At 40.9% G+C, this 18,022-nt stretch overlaps 1 protein-coding gene across 1 annotated transcript; it reads left to right on the top strand.

Moving 5' to 3' along the window:
• Positions 1 to 383: 383 nt before the first annotated feature.
• Positions 384 to 2,528, top strand: LOC125533868 (uncharacterized). The gene has a single exon (XM_048697198.2). The coding sequence runs from the start codon at positions 578 to 580 to the stop codon at positions 2,234 to 2,236; it is 1,659 nt and encodes a 552-aa protein (XP_048553155.1). The 5' UTR covers positions 384 to 577; the 3' UTR covers positions 2,237 to 2,528.
• The last annotated feature ends 15,494 nt before the right edge of the window (positions 2,529 to 18,022 follow it).

The following is an 18,022-nucleotide window of genomic DNA, read 5'->3' as shown; positions in this document are numbered from 1 at the left end:
AGTTTGGTTTAGAGAATCTGATAAACTCATTCTTTTCCTCAAATACAAATATAGGTTTTATGAGATCAGGACAAACCTCCAACTCCAACTCCAATGGATGGGCACGATTCGTGGGCAAAACTGCCGATTTGATCTCCTCAAAACAAGCTTGACCTCCCCCAGAACCAGCTGGTCTTCGATCACGTACGACGGAGAATATCTCCCCCCGACACTGCCGTCACCGGACAGGACTGCCTCAGAGCCCATGAAAGCCAAACACTTGTCATCACTAGCCAGAGCTAACTTGTCTGTGCGGCTAACATAGACTCTGGCCATGGCAGCTATATATAAACCTAGCTAAACTTGTTCAACAGTTTGCCGCGACCGTCCATGGTTAACGACGACGGACACAACCGCTCGCACTGCATCTCCCCATCGTAGGCGAGCTCTGCTCATGTGTGAATCTCCATCGTCTCTGGTACTGCAAGTGTTTGCGTTTCCACAGAGACATACTTTGAACCCTAAATTTCTCCCCGCCACATGTTGACGGCGCGTGTTTCCCTAACACCGGCTGCATCTTCTTGAGCGTCATGGCCAGATGCCGCCTCGTCCCCAGCCGCCACCGGCGGCGTACAAGCACTTCTGCAGAGTCTGCAACAAGGGGTTCACGTGCGGCAGCGCGCTCGGCGGGCACATGAGGGCCCACGCCGTCGCCGACGACGGCCCGGGCGCCGACGACGACGACGACGATCCCGTGTCGTCTGCGCGCGGCGGGGAAGATGGGCCGTCCACGGCAGGAGCAGCGACGACGCACGTCTACGCGCTCCGGGCGAACCCTAACCGCCTCACCAGGGGCTGCCAGGTGTGCAAGAACTGTGGGAAGGAGTTCTCTTCGATGGAGCTTTTCCTGGAGCACGGCAAGTGCACCTCGGGGGAAGAGGAGGACGCCGACGGATCGTCGCCTCCGTCCGTGGCCGACGAAGAGGAGGACGCGTCGCTGGCCTCTGGGTGGTCAAAGGGGAAGCGCTCGCGCCGCGCCAAGTCGATCGCTGGCGGAGGCGATGATACAATGCCCGGGCCGTCGACGGCGCCGTCTGGCGAGGACGAGGAGGAGGACCTGGCAAATTGCCTCGTTATGCTCTCGTCGTCCAAGGCCGATCAGGCTAGCGCCGCCGCCGAGGCCGACCCAGAGCCATGCGCGCCGGCCAGCAAGGAACACGGGAGAAGGCCTCATCCACAGCCGCAGCACTTCCCGATCGTCGTAGCGGCGCCGGATCAAGCGATAATGCTGCCCCTGGCGTTGCCAGCACCGCAACCGCAATACGCCTCGCCCCTGCCACGCGGCTTGTTCGAGTGCAAGGCATGCAAGAAGGTGTTCACTTCTCACCAAGCTCTCGGCGGACACCGTGCCAGCCACAAGAAGGTCAAGGGCTGCTTCGCTGCCAACCCCGAGAGCAGCGTCGGTGGAACACCTCACCACCACGCAGCGGCCGCCGGTCCCAGCGATGAAAAGGGTGATGCCGCCGCCGTCGATGTCATCCATGCAAGTGGCAGCGTTGATGCCAGGACAAACGCCGATGCCAGCACCGGTGGCGACACGAACGCCGGGACGAGCGGGGCCACGCCATCCCTGTCAATGGCCATCACGACCACCGACCATGAACCGCCGGTCGCGGGGTTGGCCATTGCACCGTTCAAGAAGAAGGCCAAGATGCACGAGTGCTCCGTGTGCCACCGCCTCTTCGCCTCTGGTCAAGCGCTCGGAGGCCACAAGCGGTGCCACTGGCTCACTTCGGGGACAGGGGATCACGCCAACATCACATCCCTGACAGCCGAAGGCCTGGTCGCCGCTGCCGGCCAGCAGCTCACTCTCCGGCCAATGATGGACCCTCCAGAGCCGGCGCTAGACCTCACCATCGCGGCCAACCCGTTGCCGTTGATGGCCAGCGCGACGGTCGCCGAGGCCGGAACCAGCTCGCTGCACCTTGACGCGTCCCCGTCGCTCTACTTCCAGCCAGCGGCGGCACCAAGCAATCCCAGCCACCAGAACAAGATGGCCGCGACGAGCAGCCACAACGCTAACGACGCTGCTACTCCCCGCGAGGCCGCCGAGGACGAGGCGGACAGCACAGCCGTCAAGAAGGCCAAGCTTAGTGATCTCAAGGACGTGAGTGCAGCGGGGGAGACGACGCCGTGGTTGCAGGTCGGCATTGGCTCCTCGTCGGCCGGTGGTGACGGGAAGAGTGCCTGCGAATGAGCCTCCCCGCGTCGAGTAGAGCTGGCAGCTTCAACACTGAAGTGACTGAACCTGAACCGACACAGTGAGATGGTACATAGTACGTTCTTTGGTTATTTTGATGAACTAACGGTAGCTTGCAAGTGTAGCATTTGCATATATTGTTTCGCACGCGTATGTACTTTAGTGATTTGCTAATTTTTATAGGCTAGCTATATAGTACGTAATTTGCACCGGCAAAGTGTGTATGTATGATCGAGCAACAATTTTTTCTCAGCGGCTATTAAACAAAATAAGATCAGGTTGCACTATCCAGGCATCACTTATGTCCCCCTTAGTGCTTATATCAATATCAGGATTTATTTTTTTGCTGCGACACTATTAGGATTTGAGATTGCTAGTCGGGGCTGTCCCCCGGTTTCATTTTTACTGCCATTTTTAAGACAGTAAAATTGAAACCAATCCTAGCCTTCTCACGCATTTGAAGATTTGGGCCATTAGATCAAGAATTTGGGTCATCCTGACGGTCCGATCTTCAGCTTCTCACTCACTGGGCCGCTGTCCAAAGGGGCTGCTACTCCGGTGGAAATTTTGTTGGCCTGTGGTGCATTTGGACCTATGCCACAGAAAGCACAATTAGACAGATCGCTCTTGTCTCAAAAAAAAAAAAGACGGATAGATCTGAAGAAAAGAAAAAGAAAACTTCCTACCTGCTCATAAACATATATAAACCAAAACTATATGCTTGCGTGTAGCCTACAAATGTTAATATTGCCAAACCTTGCAATGAACATGTCCCTTACAAGCTTTCCCTTTTAGTTGGATGGATTACTTCCTTCCACTAACTTGTCCTACTCATTGCATTTTCTGGTGCCTCTGCTACTGCTATCTACCTATTGCCTTAATAATAAGCTGTCAATAGTTATGAAATTCTTGATGATTTTATTTAGTAAGATTTGGTCTTTTCAAACAACACATATGGCTTAATACCACTTACAGTTTGCACCTTATGCATACTTTATACTCCCTCCATTTCTAAATATAAGCCTTTTTTAGAGATTTCAATACAAACTACATACAGATGTATATATACATATTTTAAAGTGTAGATTCACTCATTTTGCTTCGCATGTAGTCTATATTGGAATCTCAAAAAGGTCTTATATTTAGGAATGGAGGAAGTATGTTGTATTAAACTAGGTTGTATGTTGAATGTGTGAATGGACCGTTCTTCCTTGTGATATTGGCAAACCGGACTAGCCACTTACTTCTAAAGCTGAGCTGATGTTGATTAGTTACAACGTCTTATGAGTTGTTGTAGTAAAAAGGCCTGGCTTCTTTTTGTAGTTGGATGTGAACTTCACATGTTATATCAATTATTAAAAATTGTGCATGCCAACATGACCTTTTCAGGAGTTGAGTTATCTGTTTCACTAATACAGATTGTGCATATGTTCTTATGCATTTACCAGTAGCAGGCAAAAAGGGTCAAATATATGTGATGTTTTCCGTTTAAAAAATCATTGTTCACTGGAAGAGTTCCATCTTTTGTTTGAATACGCTCCAACCTCCAAAATGTGTCTTAGACAACATCTAGATCCATTGCAAGTGACAAACTAACAATATAATAGCTGTCAGACGATTTCTAGGTCACTTTATATGCAAGGTAACAAGATGGCATAATCTTTTCATGACAATTGCTAAAGCATCATAATCCTACTAGAGATTAAGCATTTTCCATCATACTGCACAAAACAGTCTTGTGCTTGCCGTCTTAAATGAGCATGCGTGCACACACGGACAACATGATTTCCGGTATTATTTTTTCTGAATTCAGTAGGCATGGATATGAGTATATACGCATCCACTCACACACAGCACAACCGAACGGAAACAGTGATCAGACAAAACAAGTGAGCCCCAGCGATTGACATGTCGGCGACGGTGGGCGGCGATCAGACAGATAACAGTAATGACCAGTACGTAGCCAGCACATGACACGGGGCACAGGCATGGTGCACGACAAAGCGAGCGTCAGCTACAGTCTCCTTCATTTCTTTATTACCGCTGAATCATGACATAAAATGCACTTTTCATGTTTTATACCTTCAACGTGGATTATTACATGATGTACCTTGTCATTAACTTTCTTTATTATTTAGGACTACTTTTGTTTCATAGTCATACTAAAACTTCTCTCTCAGGATACTAAATTTTACCTTTGCACTGATTTTTTTTCTAGATCTAATAGAATATCTCATTTTTACTGAAATTTGACTTTTACTACATTTTTGTCAAGATACTCAGTTTTCTTGAACTAAAACTTACCTTGTTTGTTGTACTAAAATTTAGCTTGTTACTGAAATTTCACAGGAAAGATAAAGCTCAAGATTTTGTTTTGTTCATGAAGATGCCGAATGAGAGGAACTACAAGAAGTCCTAAAAATACTTGAGGTGCAGCAACATCACTTAACCTGTTCATGTTGCCCTAGATGATTTATCATCCTTGCTGGACCCTCTTGACAAGGATTCTTATGAAGACTAGTTGTTGGAGGTTCCTTGCAATGCATTCACCAAGAGGCAGAACTTCTTTGCTGCCCCCACCATCTCTGCAATAATATGGCGTGCAATGCTCATAGAGTTTGTAGCATGAAAGGTAATATTTGCTTTGTGTTATTTGATGGAGATAAACCAATAATGGAGGGCATATTCAAAGAAATAACAACTGAGGTACAAGGAATTTCTAAAAATAAGAAGATAGACATGGTAAAAGCAGTTGACAATGCTGCTTGATGTGCATGTAGATACAAGTATATGTTAAACCTGATTGGTGTTGAGCCATTAGAGTATGTATGTCCCCATAGAAACGCACGGGCAATTACCTAATATAGACAAGAAAATGTTTCAGTTTTGTTAGAGCACATCTAGATGTGCCATAAGTATTGCACATCTAAGTGCTATGCCATTAATCTTACGTTGAGATTTGTGTGAATATTTTTTTTCTCTTTATGTTTGATTCACTCACTTAGATATGTAATAACTAGAGCATATCTAGATATGCCCTAGACACATCCAAAATGTTTGCTCGAAAAGCATTACCAAACATCCAAACGGTAGCATTATAGGCATTATTTTTTCCTTACAATAACAATACTATGTAAGGCATAGTGCTACAGCCTACATCTGTTGATTAATAATACATAATTAAGTCTCATAGGCATTGCATCTTGATGTCGCTGCTACTTCAGTTCTCTGCATTGAGATTGAAAGACATCCAAAATGTTTGCTCGAAAAGCATTACCAAGTAGCATTATAGGCATTATTTTTTCCTTACAATAACAATACTATGTAAGGCATAGTGCTACAGCCTACATCTGTTGATTAATAATACATAATTAAGTCTCATAGGCATTGCATCTTGATGTCGCTGCTACTTCAATTCTTTTCCTCTTAATTAATCGATGAGGCAAATCCTTTGCCTCCGTTTCGAAAAAAAAAAGATTGAGAACCTGGTAACCCTAAAAGGTGTCTCCAACAAAAGGTACAAAAACAACGAAAAGTAAAAAACCTTACCTGATAAATGTCCAGGATATTGCTTATTGTTAGCGCCTCGGTCAGACTAGGATTAGAGATTAATCAGGAATCAACCGATTAATAAATTTTATCGTCGACTATTAATCGCCAATTTTTGCAAATCCCAGGTTCCCAACACTAAAATATGCTATATTCAACACCAAAAAAATATTGGACAAAAATGTGATTCCTAGCCTCTGAATCCTCATATAATGACAAACAAAATAGGACAATAGTACATATTGCTTAACAAGGTCCATAAAACACAAATAAACATAGTTTTTGCAAAAAAAAATAGTGCTAGGAATAGGCTTGATTTATCAGTGAATTCTTGATAAATCGCTTGTCAGATCAATAAATCGGCCCAAACGATAAGCGGTGAAGATAAGGCATAATCTTATCGGTCATCCCGGGAGTAGCGATAATCGGACCATAAATCACCGAATCGGAAGATTTTTTGAACAGGCTGATATAACACGATATTGTTATTTTTATTCTTATTTGTTGTTTTGAAAGTGATGATGTTGTATTCTGAATCGGCATTGACATAAAGGAAGTGGGTGGTCGTCATTGTTTTCCACTTTCACATCTTTATGTCATATGAACAAACTTTCTTCAAATAAATATAAAGTCGTCCCATTTTGTTTTTTGACCGGTGTTCGCTTCCTTATTTCCATTGACTTATGTTTACGTGTGTTGTCTTAATTATATATGAATTGTCATTGACTCTCCTCATTTTTCAAGGACTCCACTTATGTTTTTACTCCATTTTTGAATTAACTTTGATATATTGGCCAAATGTATAGTGACTCAGAAGTGAGCTACAAGACAATTAAAATGCCAAGAAAATTGTATGCCGATGTGCAATCCCTTGTACAATCTCTCTATGTTAGACTACAACGTAGAATTTTCTTGTAGGCGAACAACAATGTCAGGAATGATTTAGATTGTTTAGGTAATAATTTACCAAAATTTCTGAAACATTCGTACCATCTAATTTAATTTTCTACCTCAACATTTCATTTTGTATATGTCTTGATGTGAGTCTTTGCGAGAGAGTTATTTTAGGAGCCAAAAGGGGTCATTATCAAAATAAATCCATTAACTCTAAGAAAACGGCTCAACAAACTATTATTGCAAATCAATCATATTCCTTTCTTCACTTCTACGGCATTATTTAAAAAAATTAGACAAACACAAGCTACAAAAAGCACAATACTTTAGATGGAACTAAGAGACAAAATAGAAGGACACAACAATGTGTGTCATCAGTGATCTAGTTGTTAATATAATTAGTGGGGTTTCCTTTATCTCATAATCATAGATTAAATCTCAAATTTTAATTCATGTGTCACTTGATTAGTTAGAATATTTTTTAACACAGATGCTCACATACACATACATTCATTTATATGAATGCACGCACGCATACGCTACCCCTGTCCTATGAGCACCCAGGCCGACCTGGGGGCAGGGACCGGACGCTCTCGTACGCATGCAGCACATGCCGCAGAGCGAGGCACAGATGTAGGCAGCGATCGATTCCTTGATTCATTCCGTCGTTCAGGACAAAAAGAAATAAAAGTGGTTGATCCCTTCATATTCTATCATGCATTCACATAGCGACTCGGAGCGGCTGTCGACGCTTCCTCTGTTTTATAGAGTGAAAGTAAAAAAGACACATGAAGAGTCCAAATGATCCACTAGTTCCATTGCAATGTGGGAGACCCACTTATATACATGGTGAAGGGGTGTGTTGGGGAGACACCTCTTCCCCAACAGACACCTCATGGGAGGCATCCCTCCCATACAATTGATCACATGTTTTTATTTCTCAACACTCCCCCTTGATCAATTCGTCATATGTATATTGCAAACTAAAAATTCCTCCAAAAACCCTGTGGGAAAAATTGAGGAGAAACCTTATAATAATATGCCATCGAAAACTCCTTTAAAATCCAGTGGAAAAAAAATAAGAAGAAACCAATATGGCATATATCCGCACTTGTATTTATATTGTCTTGTTAAAAACCTTATATAAAAAACCATCATGGAAAACTCATAAAAGGAAAAAGAGTACAATATAAGTGATTTGAGGATCACCAACGGGTTATAACTTGAGATTTTACTCCCTCTGAACTTTGCAAACCTCAAGAATATCTCATACCAATTCCACGAACATAGTTCTGGAATGTAAACATTGATAGAGATATTGTGAATATCACAATAATCTGTTTGCATATTATCCTTTTACATTTTTGTAATTCACAAGGATAAATATAACCCATAAGCAATACAAGTGACATTATCTTGGTAGATAATGATAATCTCCACATGATTTCACATGTGGCCAATCATTCTATGAAGTCATCCACATTTTCCGATGCTTCAAATGAAATAGAATGTTCACTGGAAGGACTCGTTTAGAGTCTATTCTAAATACTTCCTTCAAAGTACTCTTCCAGCAAACCCAGTCTTTGATATGTCATTGTGGGATCAGATAATTAGCCACTATCAATATATCAAACCATGGTCCCATCTTGATTTTTCGAATGAAATTGATCAAGACCCTTCGTGCCCTGGATATATCCCAGGATATTCCTTACACAAACCTTATACCTTTTAGGGAATTGCACTCTCAATAAATTGCCAAAAATTATAGTGTCAGGCCTGACATATTTTGCAAGATATATGAGTGCTTTGATGGTATTTAGATATGGCAATTCATGCTCCTCTATCACTCACCATCTCCCCTATGTATCAAGGATCTATATCCCATATTAGGTATAACATGAACATATGTGTTTTGATATAATATATCCATATTGAACTTCTCCAATACTTTCGGATATATGAAGACTGATATCTTAGGGGGGTGTGCTCAAGTCATAAGCTTAGCATAATTTGGTTTAACCCAAATATCCGTCTTAACATGATTGTGTGTATTTCATGTCTTATATAGACTTTGATGATAAGATCATCGACACCACAAATTAAGGTGATGTAAAATCCAACCCAGGATTTCTTCATGAATACACGTCAACAATCATTAGTATGAGAGTAATCCTTGTCAAGGAATAACTCACTTAGTCGGTTGCACCACACAAATCTCCGACTACTTCAAGTCATAGAATGACTTCAGAAGTTCCACACATGCATGTTGTGATTTACCTTTGGATTCAGACTATCAAGTCATTCAATGACTTCAATATATACATCCAAACTAATTGACCCATGAAGTATGTAGACATTACATACATCAACCGTATGAATCTGTACTGCCATTAACATTCAGTATCGAAACATAATTCCACTTATACCAAAAAGGTATGCTACATCGTAACTGATGTCGGGTCTCTGCGAAAAACCCTTGTGCTACAAGCCTCGCTTTCTCACCACCTCATTTATTTTCGTTTCCAAACGAAAATTCACTTCTCTTCCCTCTGGAAGATACATATGAGGAGCAGGTTTTACAATGGTAAATAATCACCGAAAAGAGGATATCTCTTCTCTTCTTTTGATGAGCGAGTGTCACTCTTCCTTAATTGCTTCCTTTCATTTGAATCAATATAAGTGCAGACAATACTTTTCATGGATTTTGGTTCAGGGCCCAAAAGGATTCTAGCAATTCTCAAGAAGAATTTTACGTCGACATATGTAGACTTTCTCATATACGATTCTCATGAATCAATATCATTGTGGAATTCTTACTACGCCTCTTAACTCCTGGTGATTTCCCACAACAACGGAGTCAAGGTGTTTCGATTTCCCAACACCTAAAAATGTGTGCACATATGTGTTGGACTTTGGATGCCGCGCATCCCTCAGGTGTCATTCAACCCGAGGTTGAATCATATTTACTGATCGAGGAGTCAATCTCACATGTTTCCGCTGAAACATATGAGAACTTAATCTCATGCGACCAGAATTCTCCCCCTCTTGCTCTCATCTAGGGAGATGAGTGGTTTATTAGGTACCTCCACTCATTCTGGTACTTGACCATATTGACACCTTTGTCATCAGTAAATATACTTGGCAGATTATTTGCAGTATGCTGCAAATTTCTCATAACCTGAACATGCAGTTCAGATTCTTAAGTACATGGACAAAATGTCTATGACATTTCTTATCCATTTCCTGGCATTCTTTGTGGTACACATCTCCCCCTAATGCCAGAAAATGTTCTTATTGCAAAAGCAATCAGCGTATGGGCTGCAAATAACTCCCTTGCCAGGGTTAAGGTATTCGGCGGATTAACGAACATACTACAGTTATTCCTCACATAGATCCCAACCATATGTGAAGGCCCATGATGTACGTTGGGGTGGTGATATCAGTATACAACCGAATTACCGTATATGGGAAATACTTCACTTATTTCCACGTACAAACTGCAAGGGGCTGCAGTATCATTTGATCTTATTTAGACCAAATATGCGGAGTGTGAGACCGCATGTTACCATCAACAAAATGTCGGTAAATCACAATTCTGCAACATTGGCTATGTAATATTGAATCTCTTTCATAAGATATCCAGCCAAACCATTCTGGTTATGTACCATATACTGAATATAACAATTGAATGTCCGTGAATCAACTTCAATGACATTTCCATTCCAATGGAATTATCCCACATTAGGATAATTTGCTCTAAATTCGTCAATTTGAGCACTTAATTCAATAAATGCATGGTTATGTGTGGATATACACACCTAAGACCATCTTCTAGATGCGTCTACGAACACCATGAAGTACCAAGATAACCCAGATAATGGTTGAATAATCCAAACATATTCTTGCATTCAATCAAGAATATTGGCTGGCTCATTTCAAATTTTAAGGTGAGAGTGCCTTAAAATTAATTCCCCAATGTCACATGTAGTGCATAAAACAATCTGATGATTGTTGGGAATATTGCAACTTGTCAAGTTATGGCCAACAGAATTGTCAATAATTTCTCTAATCGTCCAATACCATGATGATAAAGGAGGGAAAATTATTATGTATGCAACAAGATTGAGTATGAACTGACTCATACACTCAATTATCTCAACTATCATGTCCGATGGACAAGATGTTGCAATTTATACTACATGTAGTAGTACAATTACAGGCTAATGATATTTAGGGATAACTAGGAGACTACATGAGATCTCCAAAATATCTTTGGAATATCATTCCACAAGAATATCATCAATATAGAGGAGTCCATTCTCCTTCCACCATGCCAGAATATTTTCTGGTTGTTTCCTTTTGAAGTAGAACTTCGAACTTATCCCATTAAAATCATTTGCCTCCAGTGAGTCGGTGGTATGATTCAACCCAATACTTAACCAATTGGTAATCATTGGTATAACATTTCGTACAACCACCACTTTGACAAACTTGAAAGTTGTCATTATGATCGTTTAGATTAAATGACACATTCCCTTTTGAGATATACACTCCATTTCTGCTTGTCATTTTTCCTTCACCTTACATTCAACTCCCGTGGTTCTCTAACCACTATTGCTTAGTACTAAGAGCACTAGCATGAATTTCAGGCATTGCAAACCTGAAACAAAGATGATATTTCTGTTTATCATCCTAGGAGAACGTAAAGTGCAATAAGGACTTATATTCAGATATGCATCTGGAGCCGCCTTATCACATAATCTCAACATAGTGTTGATTTATTGACAACGGAACTATAAGGCTCAACGGACTCGAAGTCCTGACATTGAATGAGTAATCATTCATGTGATGCTTATAACAATATATCTCGCCTCAATGAAGGCTCAAAGGGAAAAATGGATGTTCATTATCCATTACATACTCAGTTGAGAACTGATCCATTGCGATGGTACATAAATGCAAATATGCATATTCTTAGCTATTTATAAATAGCCATGACATTTTCTGCAGGTGGAGTTTCCGTGGCAATAAGGCCCCGGGTCGAAAATAATCTTTATGTCCATGACCCATGTTAAATACTTACTCCCACCAAATGTCATCTCATCGCATTTCCTTTTAAAAAGGTCAGCCATATGGTGCATGAAATACTCATGCATTAATTTACCTTTAGTAAATTATGTAGGATGAAAATGCTATGGCTAAGCATAATCATGGTCATGGTGATTGTTATTGACCCAAAGTGCAAGCCTTCCAGAAGAACACCACAGTGTGGTGTAGATCTTCAAATTAAAGGTAGTCGCCTCGAAAGGGACAAGCCTTTAATTAATTTCCTTAAAACACATAGAGGTAGCCGACCACCTAGTGGTGCCTCACTCTTATGGACAGTTCCCATTGATCATAGCCTCCACAACCTTATGTTATTTATAACACATGAAGGTAATCACCATAAAACAGCATGAACCTCTCAGCTGTGCATGAAACTTAATTCATAGCTATGATGATGTCCCATAAGTTGTGTATGCATGGAAGTTAATCACCAAAATATGCAAGTGTTTTGCATAATTCTCTTCATAGCATAATATGCAGCATAGTCACCATTGCCTTGGATTCATCTCCTGATGGAGTATTTGACACTATAGTCACAACCAATGACAAATGCTATGAAATTGACAAGTATTTGGAAAAACATCATGAAGGTAGGCATCAACAGTGTAGGCCTCATAATGGCTATGTCATAAGTTTTGTGCCATCACTTTTACTTCGAACACATGGAGATAATCACTAAGTAGTGTAGATCTCACTCTTATGGAGCTTCTCACAACCTTGTGTTAATTAAAAAACACATTGAAGGTAATCACCACATGGTAGTGTAGACCTCGCAGTTGTGAACGAAAATGATTCGTTGCCATCATGCAATCCATAAGTTGTGTGCAAAATTAAAGGTAGTCATTATGTCAGACTGACATAATATAGACCTCACAATAACATTGGATAATCTGCAATTAAGCAGTAGATGCCATTTGTCGATTCCTTGTGACAAATGTAAATTTGACATAGTCAGGCAATTTCATACGCTTGTCTACCTTATGTTTCCCAAATTTGCAAGCAAGTTCCATATTGTTGCCAATAATGGAATCAATATATTGCTTTGCAACAGTATTACTCATGTAATACGAATAAATGCAGAAGTATAAACATACTTGTGCAACATATATGAGGACTTGGGGCCTCAAACGGTCATTTTACATGATGTAAAATGATGCATAATTAATTATTATGCAGTTCAGCAAGACCCTGTGGTCTATCATGTATATTTGCTCTGAAGCCTGGGGCATAAAACGCAAATATCAATAACCATGTGGTTAGAGTGCTGAAAATAGTAAAGCCTCGGGGTAATTTTCAATAAGCCTGAGAGCTTAGTAGCAAGTTGGATAATCCTAACGAAAGTGTCAGGATTTATCCGTGATTTCCATACAATCAAAAAGGCTGATTTGCAAAATCACCGAAGAGAGCATATCTCTTCTCTTCTTTTGCTGTGCGATTGCCAATTCCCTGAGAGGAATAGCCACCGTTGCCTTTCGGAAATTTTCAGCCGCGCCGGATCGCTTTACCATACGGCGAACCGAGCGCCACGCGGTCGAGGCCACGCCGGAGGGAGCCTCGTCGGCCAAAGCTGAGGGCTTCGTGCGCACTTGGCACTGCCTCAGCCGCCATCACGCCCTGAGGCCATGGAAGCTCCCGCACTTGGACAGATTCATGGTCGCCGACCGTGAGGCATTTTGCTGATGATGCCTCCCGCCGCCGTAATTCAATTCGTCGCGCGGGCCCGACAACGCCCCATGTCGCGCTGCTTGTTCTGCACGCGTAGCCACCTTCGTCAATTCCTTGTGGCCGTCAGGCGCGTCACCGCCATGACTCTTTTCTCGTTCTTCCTGGAATCGATGGATTCCAATGTCTGAGATTCTTCTTCTTGTTTTCTCCTTCTGTACGTGCTCAGATGGAAGTAAATCTCGTGAGTGCGTAGATATACATGGGAAAAATAATTGAAAGATGATTGATTAAGCAATCAATTGACTAATTCCAATCTGTGCGTGGAACCAGGCAGTTCCGCGTTGAATGGATCCGCATCAGAGGCCTTCGCTTGCCGGATGCGAATGCAACAGGACGACTCCGCCGGCTGCCGCGAGCGTACGTAACTGCTGCTTAGATGGAGTTTTCCTCTCAGCGAAGAGCCAAGCAATCCTCGCAGGAAAACAAATGGATCAGATTCTTGTATCCCTTAATCATAAGAAGACAAAGAAATTAACATTCTCATGATTAATCTCTTGTACGGATGCATGCATGCTCCATGGTGTTGCCGCTGCATGTCCTTGCGCAATCAACCCTGCCATCGCATGCTGTTGCCGCCGCTTGTAGTTCTGCGATCGACGCCTTCACGTACTGGCATCGTGCTTCCGCCTCGGAGGAGCGCTGCCACGGCCGAGCACCTCCGTGCATACTGGCCGATGTTTAGAAGGACGGCCACTAGACAGTTTCTTTTCGTGTCGCCAATTGCTCTCGATAGAGTCTAAGTGCTGATAACGTCTTATAGAGTGAAAGTAAAAGAGACGCATGAAAAGTCCAAATGATCCACTAGTTTCATTGCAATGTGGGAGACCCACTTATATACATGGTGAAGGGTGGTGTTGGGGAGACACCTCTTCCCCAACAGACACCTCATGGGAGGCATCCCTCCCATACAATTGATCACATGTTTTTATTTCTCAACACTCTGTTCGCCACTGCATGCTCGGCGCTCTTTTTCCTTTTTCTCATGAATCCTATTCCTTCCTAATCCAAATTGTCAGTTCGCTGCCAATTTCTATTCCCCGGGGGACCCAAGCCCCATCGCGACCCCACTTTTCTCTCCATCCATCACCGATTCAACAATCTGAGTATATCATATATTTGTATTGCGATTCCCTGAATGTAGTTGGCACGACGGCACAATTCAACAATTGATGCAAAAAATAATTATTATCACCATTGTGTCTTATCATGTCATCCAAAAGAAAGTATGCATCTGGTAGTGATAAAAGGAAAAGGAAGAAAATTGTGGATGCCTTGGTACAATCATAGCACGGAGATATACATAAATTTTTCAAGAAATATTGATGCTTTCACTACTTCGATAAGCCCAGATATCTTAGAAGAAAAATTGAAGATAATATATATAAATTATTTAATATGCATACTGGATTTGGATGCATTTAAATGTTATTGATAATATTTCATGTATGCGTATTTTCATTGTTATTCTTATGATGTCTATATTAAGGGCACTGAGTTTTAGTCTTCGCCCTGAGTCCTTCAAAATCTCAGGCCTGCGAGCGCCTCTGAGATATTGAGCCAGCACAACATCATGAGTCGTGTATATGTCCACTGTGACTTTGAGTCGTATGTGGAACTTGACAACTTCAATGTTCAGTAGATATTGAGCATTTGTGTAATAATTTTAACGGATTCATAAGAAAAACATGAAAATTACTACCTAATCGAACACCGATGATGTAACTCGGCACCGACATTATTGCCTGCGTCGACAAGCCGCACTCACGCCTAGCTTCAGCCTCACCATGAACTCCCTACTTGCCACCCACCCTGCTTCGGCCACCTCTCCCTGAACTACGCTGCTAGATATCCCCAAATTTAGTGATTTCACATCACTTTAGCTCAGCTAATAGTGGCTATTATCTCTGATTTCACTTTTTCATAATATGGGAGTGATGAGGGCTTAACTCTGCAGCAGGGGAAACCCTATATACCGCATACTGCGAGATGGAGACCCAGCTCGCCTACAATGTTTTTCTGAATGGGCCACAGTTTTTTCTGTTCTCAACTTCATTTTCTCCTCTTGTACAATTTTTTGGAAAATATATTTATTTTACTAATTTCATATATCAAGTTTTACGAACGTTGAGTGAAATAAGGTTCACATGTTGCAAATTTCAACAAAGTTCTTGTATATGAACAAAAAGTGTTCAGGTGTGCATGAAATAGAATTTCACGTATAAGCAAAAAAGTGTTCATGTGATTTCATGAAAATGTTTTTATGCTTGAAATTAAATGTTCATGTTTTCCACAGTAATTTTTCATGTATACCAACGATAATAAAAATGTGTACATATGTGGTTTTATGATTGTATGTGAAAATATTCATCATTTTACCTTCAAAGAAAGACGTCCACGTTCTAAGAAAAAAAGGCTTCTCAAAAGATATTGTTTCATGTGTCACATAAAAAACCTCATGTGATGTACAAAAAACTGAAGAATAAAAAACACATAAAATGAACAAATCTTTTATATCTACATAGCTAGCCCTATCACTAGAGTTCTCTCCATATGTGTGCTTTCACATCACCTCAATTCTGAATAGTCATCTGATCATAATTGTGTGACATCCACAAATCATGCATGTAGTCGCAAGTTACTACTTTGAATTAATATATCCATGCAAGCCATGCCACCTCTTCAAGTTGTGCATGTAATTTTCTCTAGGGAATTAAATCATGCACGCCAGGGACAAGTTAAAATTCTGTGTTAATTATTATATGGTCATGGAAGGTATATGTGTTTGGTTGCTTGGAACAAAAAAAAATAGTTCATGCTTCACATGTTTGTTAAAGATGATTTCACATTAAGTTTAGTTCAAATCTATTCGACTTTTATACATCATTTTGTCATATACTTCATAGATTTTGTTGTTCTAAAAATGTAAATCAAGAACACATTTGCATTGGTTGCACTATGGTTTTCTTATTTTATTTATTTGGTTTTCTTTGTTTTTCTTTCATTTCTTTGTTTTTTTATTCGGTTTTTACCGATTTTCTTTGGTTTTCTCCGGGGTTTTTTGCTCACCACATGTATGCATTTTTGCATTTTTCGTATACAGTAGAGCTTTTTTTGGTACACATTTAATATTTTTCAAATAGATGGTTAACATTTTTGCAAATATGAGTTTTGATGTCTTCTTTTTCCCAGACACATTGTACATTTATCATATACATCTAAAACATCATTTTATATACATTTAACATTTTGAAATACATGATCAACATTTTTAAATACTTATTTTTAAACATTTCTTTGAATAGGTGTTAAACATTTATTTAAATACACATTGAAGCAGTTTTTATGATACAAAACATATTTTTTGAATTATGCGAACTTTGTTTTTACACTGGATGAATATTTAAAGAAAAAATCATAGACATATTGCTTGAAATGCCTGAACATTATTTTAAATGTAACATACATTTTTTCAATGGTACGGAATGTTTAGGGTGTGTTTGGTTTGTGCCCCAACTTGCCCAACCAAATTCTTGTCATGACCAAAAAATTGGCAAGTTGTTCTTGTTTGGATTATAGTCATTGTACCTTCCAAATATTTGGTAAGTTCTTCATTTGGTTTGGCAACTAGAATTGATTTGTGCTTGATTTGATTCTAATTTAATCATAAGAACACTGTTTTACATTGCAAAACACTTTTTAAATAACACATTAATCCTTTTGAAATGTGCGAACATTTTTGAAATGTGCATAATTATTTTTTGAATTGTAGATACATTTTCTAAACTTGAGCGAATATTTTTTACAGAGATTTTACATGTTTTGTATGTGAACTAAACACTTTTAAAAAAATAACAAAATTGTATTTTCATCATATATGTATTTCGTATTTTTCATAATATAAACAAAAGACGTTTGTGTGACGAGACCACAAGGTTACTGTGCCGGCCCAGTACCAGCTCCCCTCAGGTGACGCCACTCACCGCATTCGCAAAAGGCGATGCCTAAATATAGTGCTTTCGTGCTTTTTGTTGTACGTGGCACACACACCCAAGAAAAGAAAGTATGAGGGCCATGTAAGAACAACTCTAGCAGATCCGCTAAAACCTCGTCGACCCTTATGATTCCGGGCGTTTTACAGGTTTTGAGAGTTTTAAGGCCCGAACAGGTCCGTTAAAAATGGCTCGGCCCGTAAAAATAATACAGGCGACCCATATATTTCCCCCTCCGCCGCTATATTTACCGCATGGTTCGCATCCTCCATTTCCCCACACCCTCCGCCACAATCCACCTACTCAGGCGTCCAATCCCACTTCTCCGGCAAGCGATCTCGCGCACACGCATCCATTTCTCGCAGATCCATGGCCGGCGGAGGTCGCGAGCATGGGGCACAATAGGTCACCACCGCACAAGCGCGCCCAGCACGATGCGGAGACCAGCAGCTCCAGCTAACCAACTGTCGAGTTGTGGTGCTTGAAGCAGGCGCGCTCTTCCGCAACAACGACCGGGGTG

The sequence above is a fragment of the Triticum urartu genome, chromosome 2A, assembly GCF_056163025.1.
Source record: "Triticum urartu cultivar PI428250 chromosome 2A, HENAU_Tu73, whole genome shotgun sequence".
NCBI classification, from domain to species: Eukaryota; Viridiplantae; Streptophyta; class Magnoliopsida; order Poales; family Poaceae; genus Triticum; species Triticum urartu.
The sequence above is the reverse complement of the archived record's forward strand: the minus strand, read 5'-3'. Positions and strand labels throughout refer to the sequence as shown.

Excerpts from the sequence above, each read along its gene's own strand:
- LOC125533868 (XM_048697198.2), top strand. The coding sequence starts at position 578 with ATGCCGCCTCGTCCCCAGCCGCCACCGGCGGCGTACAAGCACTTCTGC.